Source organism: Archocentrus centrarchus, chromosome 10 (assembly GCF_007364275.1).
Source record: "Archocentrus centrarchus isolate MPI-CPG fArcCen1 chromosome 10, fArcCen1, whole genome shotgun sequence".
NCBI classification, from domain to species: Eukaryota; Metazoa; Chordata; class Actinopteri; order Cichliformes; family Cichlidae; genus Archocentrus; species Archocentrus centrarchus.
Window position 1 is genome coordinate 13460747 of NC_044355.1, and position 14109 is coordinate 13474855.

Below are 14109 nucleotides of genomic sequence, written 5' to 3' on the forward strand. Positions count from 1 at the left end.
GACTTGGTATTTGACTTTCTATTATTAATAAAGCTTCAAAATGCTGATGGTTTAGAATCTTTTAATAGATTTGTCACTGCATGAAAAACACATTTTAGTAATTAAGTAATACTCAACAATTCAACACACAACAAGCACATGCAGGACCCTGCGACTGAGCCAGCTAAATGCATCATGAGATGTTTTATTTGTTTGTTTTCTGACCTAATACCCCCCCCCCCAAAAAAAAAACCCACTCAAATGCAAGCATAAACCACAGGGAAAGTTAAGCTCAAATGGGAGGCAAGGCCCCATAATGTACACTAAAGTAGGGATGTAACATCAGGCGCATTCTACTCCACAAAGTGTTGATAGAAAAGAGGTCAGATTTTCCTGCAATGTTTCCTGAAGCCACAAAGGCTAAAACCATGAGAATGAAGATGCCCAGCATAAAGAAACCCGCTCTATGGACGGCTGCCTCCACGGTACCTGCACATCTTAGGACAATTGAGAAACAAGAGGGACAATAATGAGTGAGGAAACGTAAAGAAGAGATGCAGTGCAGGATGTAAACACGCTGGCTCCATCATGTATCAAATCCTATCTGAGTACCTTGTGGTCTGACGGTTAACTGTGTGAGGATCTGGTTTCAGCAGCTCCTCCGCCTCAGCTTCCTCCTGGAGACACTGTAGCAGGCAACATTAATGTAGTGCTTCTAACTCTATCTCTTTTTTAAATTTCATACAGATGTCATACATTTCCAAGATCTGCAGAGTCGGCCATGCTGATTTTCCCTTCAGCTATCGAGGCCAGCAGTTTAATTTCCTCTGCAAAGGACAGAGGGGGGCTGGGCAGTTGTTCTTTCTCTCTCATCAGGTCACTAAAAACAGTGACACAGGTTATATTATGAGCTCTCCCACTATACTGTTCAATCTTTTGACGCAAAAGGTTCTGTGAGTCAGGATTACAATGTGGCCTCATCTAGTCTGTCCTCCAACTGCTTCCTCAGCTCCTGGTTTTTCAGCCTGAGGTCCTGAAGCAAGAAAGAGGGTCAGACAGTAAAACACCTCAACAGCCTATAAACCAAAAACATACAACTGCTGAAAGAGCACTGTGCATTTAGACATGGACATTATTGCACAGATTCCAAATGCAGTATTAAATTTTATGAATCTCGGACACGTTCGCACTGCAGATGGAGCAGTAAGCATAATAGGCCACTGTCTGTGTTTTAAGGGAAAAAGAACTAAAATACAAGCCCTCCACCAAACAGACTTTAAAATGAGCACTTCTTCAAAAAATCATGCAGTTACTTTTATTTCTAACTAAAAACATTTTTTTATTTTAAATCAAACAGTAATCATGGCCAACTACTACTAATTGCATTCATGGCTTACATGCACGCAGCATTTTCAGTGATGTTTAAGTCAGCTTACAACTCCTGAGGTTATTCATGGTAAAGTTGATGTCTGCGTTGCATTAATACCCTGTGGAAGAACATCTTTTCTTTTCAGATTTACTTTCTTGAGATTTGTATTCAGAAACTCTGATATTTGTTTGGATTCCATCTTCCCTCTATCTGCACAATGTTTCTTGCATCTAAGCAGACATAAAACCTCAAATATAATTTCCACCCTGAGGCCTAAAATTTGACACAGTCTTCTTATCATGATGCTTTCCCCTCCTTCAAACATACATTTGATTAATTCGGTGAAAGAGCTGATTTTATTTAAGTCATCTCTCTGGTCGCACATAAGGTTTCCTTCAGACTCTTCCACACAGGCTCTGTTTGTGCATCTGAACTGCAGTGGAACAGTGCACTAACACTGTCAGCTAAACTTTCTAGCAGTGCTTTTTAAATTCATGGCGTTTTGTTTTCCTTTCTTTGCACAGCAGGAGTGCAGTTTTAGCTCAAAGTCTTGCAGATACTGTCTTGCCTTTCAGAGTTCCTTTTAACTGTCACTTCTCTGTTACTCGTCAGACAACTGAAACAGCTGGAGGTTACTTTGATCTTTTTAAAGCCTCCCCTTTGATACCCTGACAGTCTTTTCAACTATGACAATTCTTGACCTGTCAACAAGTCAATTATGGCCCAAAGCGTATCCAGACTTTTGCATGCAACTGTGCATTTGCAGATCCCAACAGATCAAAAGGATGCACACATATCTTCACAGAAAGGAAACTATCATGTTTCAAATTTGGTGAAATTTTCCCTTGAAAATCTTTCTCTAGTCAATATTACACCAACCAACACACTTCAGACTCCCGTGACTCTTTCCTGATCTTTTACTGGTACAGTTAACAAATTCACCCTGATTCATTTTTTAGCTGCCTTGGTTTTAGAAAGGTGTATGATGAGTTACATTACATGTTCAAATTGAATAAATTATACTGAAAAAAAGAAAACATCATGTTTTTGGAGTTTTACTTTTTAACAGTGGATAAGAATATTGTTACCTTTATGGCATTCGAGTACTCGTCTACAGTTTCATCCAAATGTTTCAACAGCAGGTTTTTCTAAAAAAAAAAATTACAAATTAATGAACAAACAATAAAGAACTGTCTAAATGTTAATGGTGAACTCCAAAGAGATTAATGCTTGTGAGAAAATCTGACATTGTTGGTCAGTTACTGCCTGGTATTGGGTTGATCTTGTACGTACTTGATGAATAACCTCATCTCTGTGCTGCAGTCCTGACTGAGCCTCTTCCATTTGAAACTAAAGAAACACACAAAAATACAATTGTTTAGCAGAAGAAGAGAAGGTGGTATAAAAGATGGACATAACTTCTTTACAAGTGAACAACGTAGAAATTCCTTAAATCTGCATTATTTTTGCATTATTCTCCTCTGGTTGCAAAAAGACTTCTGCTTGGGAGAATGGCCCTCGGCTTCTTTGATCTGTGATATACACTTTCCCGAGAACTTTATGGGCCCCCTAATTTCAGGTCATAATGAATAAAATGTGATTTTTAAAAAAAAACTATGGTCATTATTAGAACAAAAATGGAGGATTATGCGAGGTATGCTTATTCATTAACAACTTGTCAATCACAAGTGATTAGTTAATAAGCATGTGGTGTCCTTCTTTTCACAATCAGATCGCCCCTCACCTGTCAATTTCAAAACTCCAGGATGGCAATGACATAAACACTCAGCTGAAGGCTTCATAACTGGACTTCACTAATTAAGGTGTGACATCAAGGTGGTTATGACTATGGTAGAACTGATTATGTTGAGAAATAAAGAAGTCCGCACACCAAAGTGCTCTTGGAAATTTTTTTTAATCCAAACAGACCTTTAAAACATGACGTTTCAGGCCAATATGCCCTTCTGTTGGCCCGAAACGTCAGATTTTAAAGGTCTGTTCGGATTAAAAAATTTTTCCAGGAGCGCTTTGGTGTACGGACTTCTTTGTTTCTCATTGAGTCTCCATTTTCCTGCACCCTTTTATTTTTGGATGTGCGTGTTCTACTGAGAATTGATTATGTTACCTCCAAGGCCTGAAGAGTAACCTTGAGGTTGCTCAAAGTCAACTTGCCCTGGTCTCTCTCTTGCTGGAGGCTTTTGAGCTGAAAAAAAATTCAATTATACTTAAATTTACATCTACATTTAGGAACTGCTTTCAAGTTTATGCAAAAGTTAAGATGGCAAGATCAAACCCAAAAGCACAATCCATCCAAGGTAAATCTGGAAATCCTGGAATGCTTGGCCTGTTTTCTCTGTAAAGCATGTATCACAGCTGGTACCATAAAATGAGGACTGTTTAAGCCGGCCACTGTATGTGAAAAGTAATGCCTACCTCTGCTGTTAGCTTCTTATTTTGTTCCCTCATCATGGTGGATTCCTTCTCCTGCACAGAAAACATGAAGGTTCATCTGAACTCCACTCACTGAGAGATCAGTGCAACATTATATCTACATTTTATGAAGCTTAAATATCTCAAACACATCTGGTTACACACCAATGCATGGATCTTTTCTTCATTGCATCTAGTTGCCTCAAGATCATTTGCCAGAGTTGTGCAAGGCTCTGCTTCAACCTGTTGTGCGTCACAGACAAGTTTCTCCAGGCTGCAGACACACAAACACACCTATAAGCTTCTGACCATATTGATTAAAAATATAAATAAAATATTCCACCTTATAAAAGAAAAAGAAGTACAATTATTTTGCTAAAAAGAAGTCACTAATAATACCTATAAATTCAAAAAGTAAAAGATTGTGTCTTTGATTCATTTATAGGTAGGAGAGATCTAACAGTGAAAGGGAAAGTATTACACAGGCAACAATGAAACAAGAAAATTACTTTTAAATTAGTTAAATATTAAAAACACAACCTCTCATGCTGATGAAGTATTGAACTGGTTTATTAAATTCTGAGCAAGAATCAGAAGCACTGCTGTAGCCTGAAGGGCCAAAAATGAGGATCTTTGTCTTTCACATTTTACTTTTACACAAAGGCAATCTAACACATATTACAAACACGTATAAATTGCCATGTTTTATTGGAAGGCAAAATCTAGAAACTTGTGGCAGTCTGCCAGTTGAATGCCACCAAATGGCAGAGAGATGAAACAGAAGTGACTCTTACACAACTGAGTAGTGAAATTAATGTGTCCCAGCTTACGCTTTCACTTGTTTTCTGAGGGACTCATTCTCCGAGCGCAGCACTGCCATGTCATCATCTGCAGCATCCAGCCATTTCCTCATCTCAGCATTCAGATCCCTCAGCAGGCTCTGATTGTAATCCAGCTCTGCTATTTTCTCAAGCATCTCCTCTGGTGACCTGCACGTCCCCACCACAGAAAAAGGTATCACATACTATACAATAAGTCACATTTTTGTGTGTGTGTTTGTTCACTCAGCATAACTCACATGTTTTCCTCTATGGCATCCATCCAGCTGACTTACTCCTCCATCTGCTTGTGATCAAAATATATTTTCATCAAAATTAATATTAAATAGTGACATAAAGCTTGCAATGTATATTTTTCATTTTTCTTCTAATGTTCTTTTTTAAAGGATAAAACTGAACAGTGTTGACAATAATTTAAGGCTTCAAGTAGATTTGTCCTGTCGCATGACCTAATTTCAGCCAACCTTTAGCTGACGGACAAATGGCCTCACCTTTAACTCTAGAATACTTTGGTATACAGAGGAGTTCATAGTAGACTGAATGACTGCTAAGTTCCCAGGTTCTGTGGCTGTAAAACAAGCCTGAATCATCACCCCTCCACACCGTGCTTGACAGTGAATATGAGGTGTTTGTGTTGATGTCAAAAAACAGCATGACACTGCAATATCTCCAAACATCTTCACTCTTGTGGTTTGTTCAGATCTAATTTTGCAAAACTAAGCTGTGCTGACACTTTTAGAGAGAGAAGAGGCTTTCTCCTGGCAACCATACCTGTCCAGTCTTTTTATAACTGTACTGTCACGAACTTTAACATTTAACAAACTGACGCCTGTAGTCTGAGATGTAGCGCTTGGGGTTTTTGCAGTTTCTCATTGCATGTATGAAGTTGGGGTGAATTTGCTAGAATATCCACTCCTGGCATTGTTGTGGCATTGTGTTAACACAGACCAGCAAAATACCGAACCTTCTGCTTTTATTGAGGTGCTCACACTTGCTGATGATCAATTAATCAAGTACCTTTGATTAGCAGCACCTGGCTGCTACCAACCCTCTATGGAAGCAGTAAGGGTGCTCTTAGTTTTTCATAGGACTGCATAGATATATCAGAATCAGAAATGCTTCCAATGAGACATACAAAAAACATATTATTACAGCAGTGTTTGTCCATCCAGTCGAGGACCTGTCATCACACATTTAAGAATAAGAGTTTGCTGTTAATGTAAATATACATGGCGGCATGATTAAGGCTCCAAAAAAACAGGGAGCGAGGCTTAGCTAACGGTTAACTGTAAGGCTACTTATTTATGCTATTAAGTCACCAGAACTGAATTGTAATTCAAAAAAGGGTGATGTTTTTAGCATACAGATATACATACATATATTATTGTTTACATAAATGTTTGGACATACTAAAACGGAGAAAGATGAGGAAAAGCTACATGCACGGTAATAACTTGCAAGCTAATGGTCAGCATTTTCCTTTTTTTCAGTTAGCCTTAACTAAATTGAATCTAACTTTATCAAATAATTAAATTTTGTAATATAGCTCTTATTAGTGGCTCACTAGTTTTGCATCTGTATAAAACTAGAAAACTAAAAACCTTACCAGCAAGTCAAAACTTTGCTACTCGGCTAAACTGTAGAGCTAGCTGCCATGCTAAGCAGGTTACCATAGTGGCAATGAGTCCAAGTCATGGAGGGTGGCAGTTCCTCACAGTGAAAGCACTTTACTAAATCCCTAATTTCCAACTAATTCACAACACATTCATATAACAGAATAACTGTAAGACATACTGATACTGCTTACAAGCCACCAGAAAATCATAATTAAGTTTTAGAAAGAATATAAACTGTACTGGTAGATATTGCTGCTCACTTCAGCTGCAATTATTCATCCTATATTAGACAAAATTAGACATATGACTGTAGAGGCCATCTAAGTACAGTGAACTCATCATGATCAAGAAACCAGTTTGAGATGCTCGGTGACATGGTGTGTTATCCTGCTAGAAGCAGCCTTCAGACGATGCTACACTATGATCATAAAGGGATGGACATAGTCAGTAGTAATACTCAGGTAGGGTGTAGTGTTCCTCAGTTGGTCCTAAAGGGCTCAAAGTGTGCCAACAAAATCCACTACACACCTACACCCCCACCAGCAGCCTGAGCTGCCGGATGGATCCATGCCTTTGTGTTATTTACACCAGATTCTGACCCTAAATGTTGTAGCAGAAATTGAGACTCATCGGAACAGGTAATGCTTTTCCAACACACTGAGTTGCTGTTATGGGACTGGCTGATTAGATATTTGTGTTAATGAGCCACTGAAGAGGGCTTCAGTAGCTTAGATCTTATCTTTTGGTCATTATTACAATTTTTAATTGTTCTGAATGGGACCCGGCAGGAATATGGAATGAGAATTTATAATTTTATTAGTCAAACATGGCAAGAAGTGGAGTTTAAAATGATGTGAATCAGAGGCAGTTAAAACATTTGAAACCCAAATTTAATTATTTCAACAAAAATACTTTAACAAAAATACAATACTAAAATTAAACATTTCTCAGTGGTCCAGTATCTCCCTTCAAGCAATTTGTTTAAACACTCTTAAATGGCAAAACCCAATAATCACCCAACCAAACAATTAAAACTATATTTCCTGTAAAACAATATCAGCTGTAAACAATAATTTTGGTTATAATAAAAAAAAAATTTAGTGACCAGTAGAAGCAAAAAACAAACCAAAACAAACAAAAAAAGGCTCGTAATTTTTCAGTACACTTAAAGGCAGGAGAATTACAGTTAGAAATGGAAAAAGTGCCAGAGAGTTAAATACAGGGAAATAAAGGAATTTCATTTGGCATCAAGTAAAACTGACATGTTAGTATTGTCCCAGATCTACATTATATTCTGAACTGAAGCACTAAACAAGATAAAGTACACTCAAAACTGTCAAACCATTACAGGGACACCTCATGGAAAAAGAAATAAAAAATATGCCCATCAACTATGACAATTTGAAAGTGTTTGTCTCAACAAATGTATAAACTAATCATCTGCAAAAACAGGAAGATGTACATACAGTATGTAAAGTGTACTGTACAGAACGAGGACACAGACGCTGCTGGAGTCCCGTACTGACAGAAATCTCAAACATGGAGAAAAACTGTTCATACATCATAAGCGTACAAATTTAATACTGTATTTAGTAAACCTAAATTGTCATATTTCATAATTTGTACCATTTTGTCTTTCCTTTTTAATTCATATGTTGTCTTGGAGACATTAAAATACAGCATTGCAGCACTCCTCCATAGTGTCTCACTATTCCTCCTGCCACAGCAACATCCAATAAAAAGGTTAGTTTCATAAACTCAGCCTGAGTTCAGGAGTGGATGCAGTATCCTCAAAGCAACAGCAAAATAGAGACAAATGATAGTGTATTTTACAGTCCTGTGGTGTAATTAATTAACAGTGTAAGCCACACTTGTATAACCTTGAGATTTAGGCAGCTTAAAGATTTAGGCAGCTTCAATGTAGGGAAAACCCAAAAAGCAGCCATTATCAACTCTCACAAGGCCCTCTGCCTGAGGAGTCACTGTCAGAGATGGTGAGTGCTTCTTAACAAGGAGAAAAATTAATCATTGTTCACAGTCAAAATACATTCTTATTTCAGTGCGCTTTTTAAACATATATTGTCAGTGCTCAGTACTCCAAAGGAACACAGTCAATTTCTGTGTTAATTTCTGAGGCCAGCCTTGCTGAGTGTACGGATTACCATTTAAGATCAAAAGGAGACTCTTAATTTCTTTGTCTCAGCACAGAATCTACAGAGTAGATACTGGCAGCGAGTTACACCCACCAGCATATTACACAGCCACAAAGAATTCCATCTTCTTCCCACCCCAAGCTACCTCTTCTTGAACCGAGGTGAGTTCCCCTGCTGCTGTTCCCGATAACATTAACCGCCACCACTACAGTAACGACACACAGCCTGTTCAGACCTGCAGCTGTTACCGCGAGGGTTCCAGCGACCCTGTGACCTGGAAGCTTATCCCATCTCCAGGCAGCGGCGAGGGGATGAGCGGGCAGAGCCAGCAGATGTACCAGCGCAGGCCCAGCGTATGATGCAGGTTGCTGAGGAGCCCCAGACTGTAGGGCCGGCGGGACGAGTACCACTCTCTGGTGGTCTGACCGCGAAACAGCAGGAAGAGATGGAAGAAGAAGAAGGAAGACACCAGCAGGAAACCGACCACGCATGTGTCTGCGATGAAGGCGAAGGCGAAGGCACGCGCTGAGACCTGGCCTGAGGTGATAAGGAACAGCAGCACAGATTAAATCAGAGCCAAGTGATGACAAATCCATCCAAGCTGAGGTCTGGAATTCATCTCATCATAATTAAATGACCCAATCAACCACAGGCACGAAGACAGTACCACTTATGCCTCAACAATAAACCATAGAGTTTCTAAAATAAAAAGTAAAATACATATTTGTGAATTATCTCAATTACATATTTCTTAGAACTTATTAGTAAGAGATGCAAAACTTACAGAGATGCACTAACTGTAAATTTGAAGCTGATGCTTATAATTACAGTTTAGCAGGAGGCTGACTTCAATGCATGCATCTTCTTCTTCTTTTAGTTTAATTTCTGTAGTTATTATGTTGGTGATGATATCAGTCAGCAGTAGTGATATTGGCTAATACCAATAATAGGTTGATGTATTTGTGCATCAGACTGTGCTACTTTTCTTTAAGCAGAGATAACAGTATCCTCTTTCCTTGTTATTTAATACATTATGTTGAGTGAGAAACATCTCTAAGTGTAAATTGTAATTTTAGCTGGGAAAATCAGTTCTGCATTCCTTGAATTTGTCTAAAAAAACAACCAAACAAACAAAAAAAACTATTAGCCATAAATTATCTGACCAATAGGAAATTAAGTGGCAACTGTTTGGATAAATTCTGAGTAAGTTTTAAGCAAAAGGCCAAACATTTAGTATCACAGTAATAAAGTATGGCCACAAAATGAGACACTCTAGCTGTGACAAACCAGATAATACCTGAAACAAGCATGATCCAGGGTATGAGCAGCAGCAGGATGCTGTGCACCGTCACACCCTCCTTCAATATGACAATGAAGACCTCTGCATTCATCAGGGTGGCATACAGCAGCCCCGACCACATGAACAACAGGCAGCTCAGGAAGTAGCGATAATTGCGGAAGCCCACGCACTGGCCAAAAAAGACACAGTGGTGATCCCGCCGCAGCACACACACATTGCAGTCGTAGCAGTGGGAGCAGCGTGGAGGAGTGTGCGTCTCGCATGTATAACAGTACCTGTAAATAAAAGAGAAACTTTTTTTAATGGCTATTAATAATTCTATTTTATTGTGATAATCAAAAATAAAGATTGTGGCTATATGCTGAACCCCACAGAAATAATCTACATGAAGAACAAAGTGTGAAGCAAACTTTAGATCTGGTAAAAATGAAAAATCAAGCATCTTTGCTCTACAACATGAATAAATAATTTAACTTTCTTGGTCTAGGATTTTAGATTTTAGAAAACCTACAAGCTGTTTCAGCTGTCAACAGAGGTTATATTTCCTGTTAACATTCAGTACATGTTATGTACAGTGGTAAGCATAGATTTACTGTGAGCTAAACCTAATCTCATCACTTCACTCAAACAATAACATCTCGGTCACATATATTTCTCACTGGAGAGCATAAAATATATACAGACTTCTGGGATGCTGTAAACAATATTTTGCAGTCTTGCTGCAGTGAGTTTTTCCCATTCAACCATAACAACACTGAGTGAGGTTACTGATTTTACTGTGAAATCAGGTGACCTGTTTATTCCACCATGTTGAATAAGGTTCAAGTCAGGGCTCAGAAAACAATTTCTTTATGGTCGTCACTTTATGCACAGGAGCACAATAAGTTGAAATGGGAAAAGATCTTTCCTGAAGAGATGCCCCAAAGTTAGAAGAACACTACTGTCTAAAATACACTGTACAATGGAACATTGTACAGTGTATTTCCCTTGGCTAATGAGACTACAAAGTACCTCCTTTTAAGGAATGGGTGACGTAGTTATTAACATAGCTGCACCTGACTGAGTTTCACGGAGGAGAAAAAAAAGTTACCTGACTTCACAGATGTTTTTGCATTTCTGTTATTTTTGGACATTTTTTCTTCATTTTTCATCTTGCTCCTTTTAGGGGTCACCAGCCAATCATCTGCTTCTATCTCCCTCTATCTAGCATCTTTCTCTATCACACCAACCCTCTGCACTACATCCATGAAACTTCTCTGTGGTCTTCCTCCTTTCCTCCTGCCTGGCAGTTCCATATTCAACATCCTTTTCCAATATGTTCACTATCCCTCCTCTGCATGTTTCCAAACCATCTGGGCATTGCCACTCTAACGTTGTCTCCAAACTGCTTGATCTGAGCTGTCCTTCTGATGTACTCATTTCTAATCTAGTCCATTCTCGTCACTCCCAATGAAAATCTTAGCATCTTCAGCTCTGCCATCTCCAGCTCCACTTTATGTCTTTTGTTATGCCACTGTCACTCTTGCTCCTATCCTTCTGTCACATATCAGCCTGACACTCTCTTCTTCACCGCTTGTACCCACTTTTTTGACCCCAGGTATTTAAATTCTGCTCCTTGCATTTTTATCTTTCCACCTGTCTCCCTCTCATTCACACCCATGCATCCTGTCTTGCTTCTACTGACTTTCATTCCTCTTCCCTCCAGTGCATACCTCCACTTTTCCAGGCTCTCTTCCACCTACTTCCTACTCTCACTACAGATCACAGTGCCATCAGCCAACATCATAGTCCAGAGACTCTGTCAACAGCAGAAAAGAAGAGGTTCACAGGAGATCCCTGATGTAATCCCACCCCCACCTTGAACCCATCTGCCACTCTTGCTGCACACCTCACCACTGTCTCATACAAGTCTCATACAAGTCCTGCTCCACCCTCACATACTTCTCTGTCACTCCTGACTTCCTTATGCAGTACTACAGTTCCTCTCTTGGCACCTAATCATATACTTTCTGAAGATCCACAAAGACACAGTGCCACTCCTTCTGACCTTCTCTATGCTTCTCCATCAACACTTTCAAAGCCAACGTCACATCTGTAGTGCCCCTACTTGGCATTAAGTCATACTACTGCCCACTGATTGTCACCTCTCTCTTTAACTTAGCTTCAGCAATTCTCTCTCATACCTTCATGGTACAATTTTATCCCTCTGTAGTTACTACGGCTCTGCACATCATCCTTGGTCTTAAAATCAGTACCAGTACACTTCTTCTCTATGCTTCAGGCATTTTCTCATTCTCCAGGACTGTGTCAAACAACTAGACATCTTGATATATATCCACAGATCTGTCATCTGGACCAACTGCCTTTCCACTCTTCATAGCTGCATTCACTCCCTCCTTAATAATCCTCTGCACTTCCTGATTCACTACCTTTCCTCTACCTGTTCTCCTCTCTCATTTTCTTCATTCATGAGCTCCTCAGAGTACTCATTCCATCTTCTCAACACACTCTCTTCATTTGTTAACACATTTCCAACTCTATCCCACAGATTTCATTAGTTTCAGTGTCCGTTTTTTTTTTTTTTGTTATTATAATGTGGAGGTTGTTTGTCGGTGGCAAGTTCAGAACAGATATTAAAATAGAAACAGAACTTTCCACAACTCAGAGTTGTGTAGAAATTATATTGCCACTTATCTAAACATAAACACATTCTGGGCGCTATGAGTTGGCCTTCGTCATTCAGTCCTGTTCAATCTGGTTTTTCATGACCCAGATTCCTCTCATTAGCAGTGGAGCCATAAACGCATCTTCTCTCCTGATGTTTCAATTTAATCAATACAGAGCAATCTTGTCCTGATTAATAACAGAACATGGTGACGTTGTAGCTGAACCTCAAGATAAGATGCACTGAGACAGAGAAGCTAGTCTAGCACTTTCAGATCTGTTGCTCTCTGTCTAATGTATTATTTAATTGTTTATTATTTGGTTGATCCACTGCTTATTAATTAATTTACTGGAGTTTATTTTTTAAACATTTGTCATTTATTCATTGAGTAAAAAATAATCCCTAACAGGACTAAAGCCTCATCAAGCTGGTTGTGTTGACAAATATGACAAAATGGAAAACACTAAAACTAAAGACATTTCCTGTATACTTTTATTTTAATTTTATGAGTATACAGTATTGTTAAAGTAAGTTCCCATTTTATTTTTTTAGATAACAAAAATGTCTTTCAGACCTAGTTTTATTACGTTTAGTTACCTATAATAACCTTGGTGGGGATCTGAGTCTTTTATTTTAATGTCCAGGAAAATCCTGATTTACTCAAGAGTAACTGTAAGGCATTATTTTTTTCAGAATTGCATCATATTTTTCTTGCTTAATCTCCAAGTTAATCATTTTGTACTGACAGTTATGTTGAGCAGGATGGGGAAGTGGAAGTAGACTGTATTAATTCTTCTGATCAGATGCTTTACAAAGGCTATAAAAAAACAAACCCCTTAACTGGAGGCTTGCTCAAATCATGACAAAACCCAAGCCCATAACAGAAATACACAGAGGATGTAGATAGCTGTGACAGCATAATATTGTACATAAAGTGTGCTGTACACTAAATGCCATAACACTCATTTTCAGCTGTTTAATCCTCACCTCCACCCTTGGCCCAGGACTTCTCCTCCCAGGAACACTCCCTTGATACTGGGACTGGTTTTCATAAAGAGCAGAGCATTCCAGCAGATGTTTCCCAACATGAAATACTGGGCCAGCAGGTGGACTAATTTCCACCGGAAGGACCACTGAGTCTTTTTCTGGTCCGGCTCCAGCGGAGCCTCCACCGAAACCAGGTAGCTCACCTCTCCAGTTATGGAGAAAACCAGGAACGTGTTAAGGACCACGGGGAGGTGGCGACACATCTTCTCCACCCTGCAAAACACCTTACCGGCTAAACTCGTCATGTTTTGTCACCCTACCACCCGTTCTTGTAGTTTGAAATTAACTTAAAACGCGATTTGGATAACGGAAGAAGTGATTTGACAGCACAGCGGTAAACGTTGGTTAGCTTAGCTAGCCGAAAAAAATTAAATTAACTTCTCGCGTGAGGCTAAATCAAAAACATGAAATTAAAAAATGCCCGACGTGTCTTTCGGAAAAATTTGATGTAGAATAATTAGTGTAAGAAAAGAAGTGAGATCGCTTTATCCTTTATAATCCCCCTAACAAACACGATCTGTGATTATGGACGGAATCGCGTCTACCAGCAGGTGTTACATGAAAACACATCCGCAATGCAGCAATACACTTTGGTTCCGCTCTAACTTCCAATGGGTAAAATACAACTACATTACTCCTTTTAGCCCTTTATTTATATATATTTGTGCTTATGGTGCTTTTCTACACCCCTCACTGCGTCAATCAATGTGT

The 14109-nt window shown here is 39.0% G+C and overlaps 2 protein-coding genes across 4 annotated transcripts; both read right to left on the minus strand.

Moving 5' to 3' along the window:
• Positions 1 to 52: 52 nt before the first annotated feature.
• Positions 53 to 6486, minus strand: LOC115786422 (kinectin-like). 3 transcript variants are annotated; one of them, XM_030738559.1, is made up of 12 exons: positions 6224 to 6486; positions 4857 to 4900; positions 4609 to 4767; positions 3944 to 4052; positions 3782 to 3832; positions 3474 to 3551; positions 2642 to 2698; positions 2437 to 2496; positions 948 to 1012; positions 736 to 859; positions 592 to 665; positions 53 to 476 (listed from the first exon to the last, which is right to left on the minus strand). In XM_030738559.1, exons 2-12 carry the CDS (start codon positions 4877 to 4879, stop codon positions 272 to 274), a joined length of 1005 nt encoding a protein of 334 aa, XP_030594419.1. In that variant the 5' UTR covers positions 4880 to 4900; positions 6224 to 6486; the 3' UTR covers positions 53 to 271. The 3 variants fall into 3 exon arrangements, with proteins under 3 accessions (XP_030594419.1, XP_030594417.1, XP_030594420.1); XM_030738557.1 differs by having other exon boundaries at positions 4857 to 4903; positions 6224 to 6485; XM_030738560.1 differs by lacking the exon at positions 3474 to 3551 and having other exon boundaries at positions 4857 to 4903.
• A 645-nt stretch (positions 6487 to 7131) lies between these two features.
• zdhhc24 (zDHHC palmitoyltransferase 24) lies at positions 7132 to 13935 on the minus strand. The gene is made up of 3 exons (XM_030738561.1): positions 13339 to 13935; positions 9684 to 9961; positions 7132 to 8923 (listed from the first exon to the last, which is right to left on the minus strand). Exons 1-3 carry the CDS (start codon positions 13641 to 13643, stop codon positions 8631 to 8633), a joined length of 876 nt encoding a protein of 291 aa, XP_030594421.1. The 5' UTR covers positions 13644 to 13935; the 3' UTR covers positions 7132 to 8630.
• Positions 13936 to 14109: the final 174 nt, after the last annotated feature.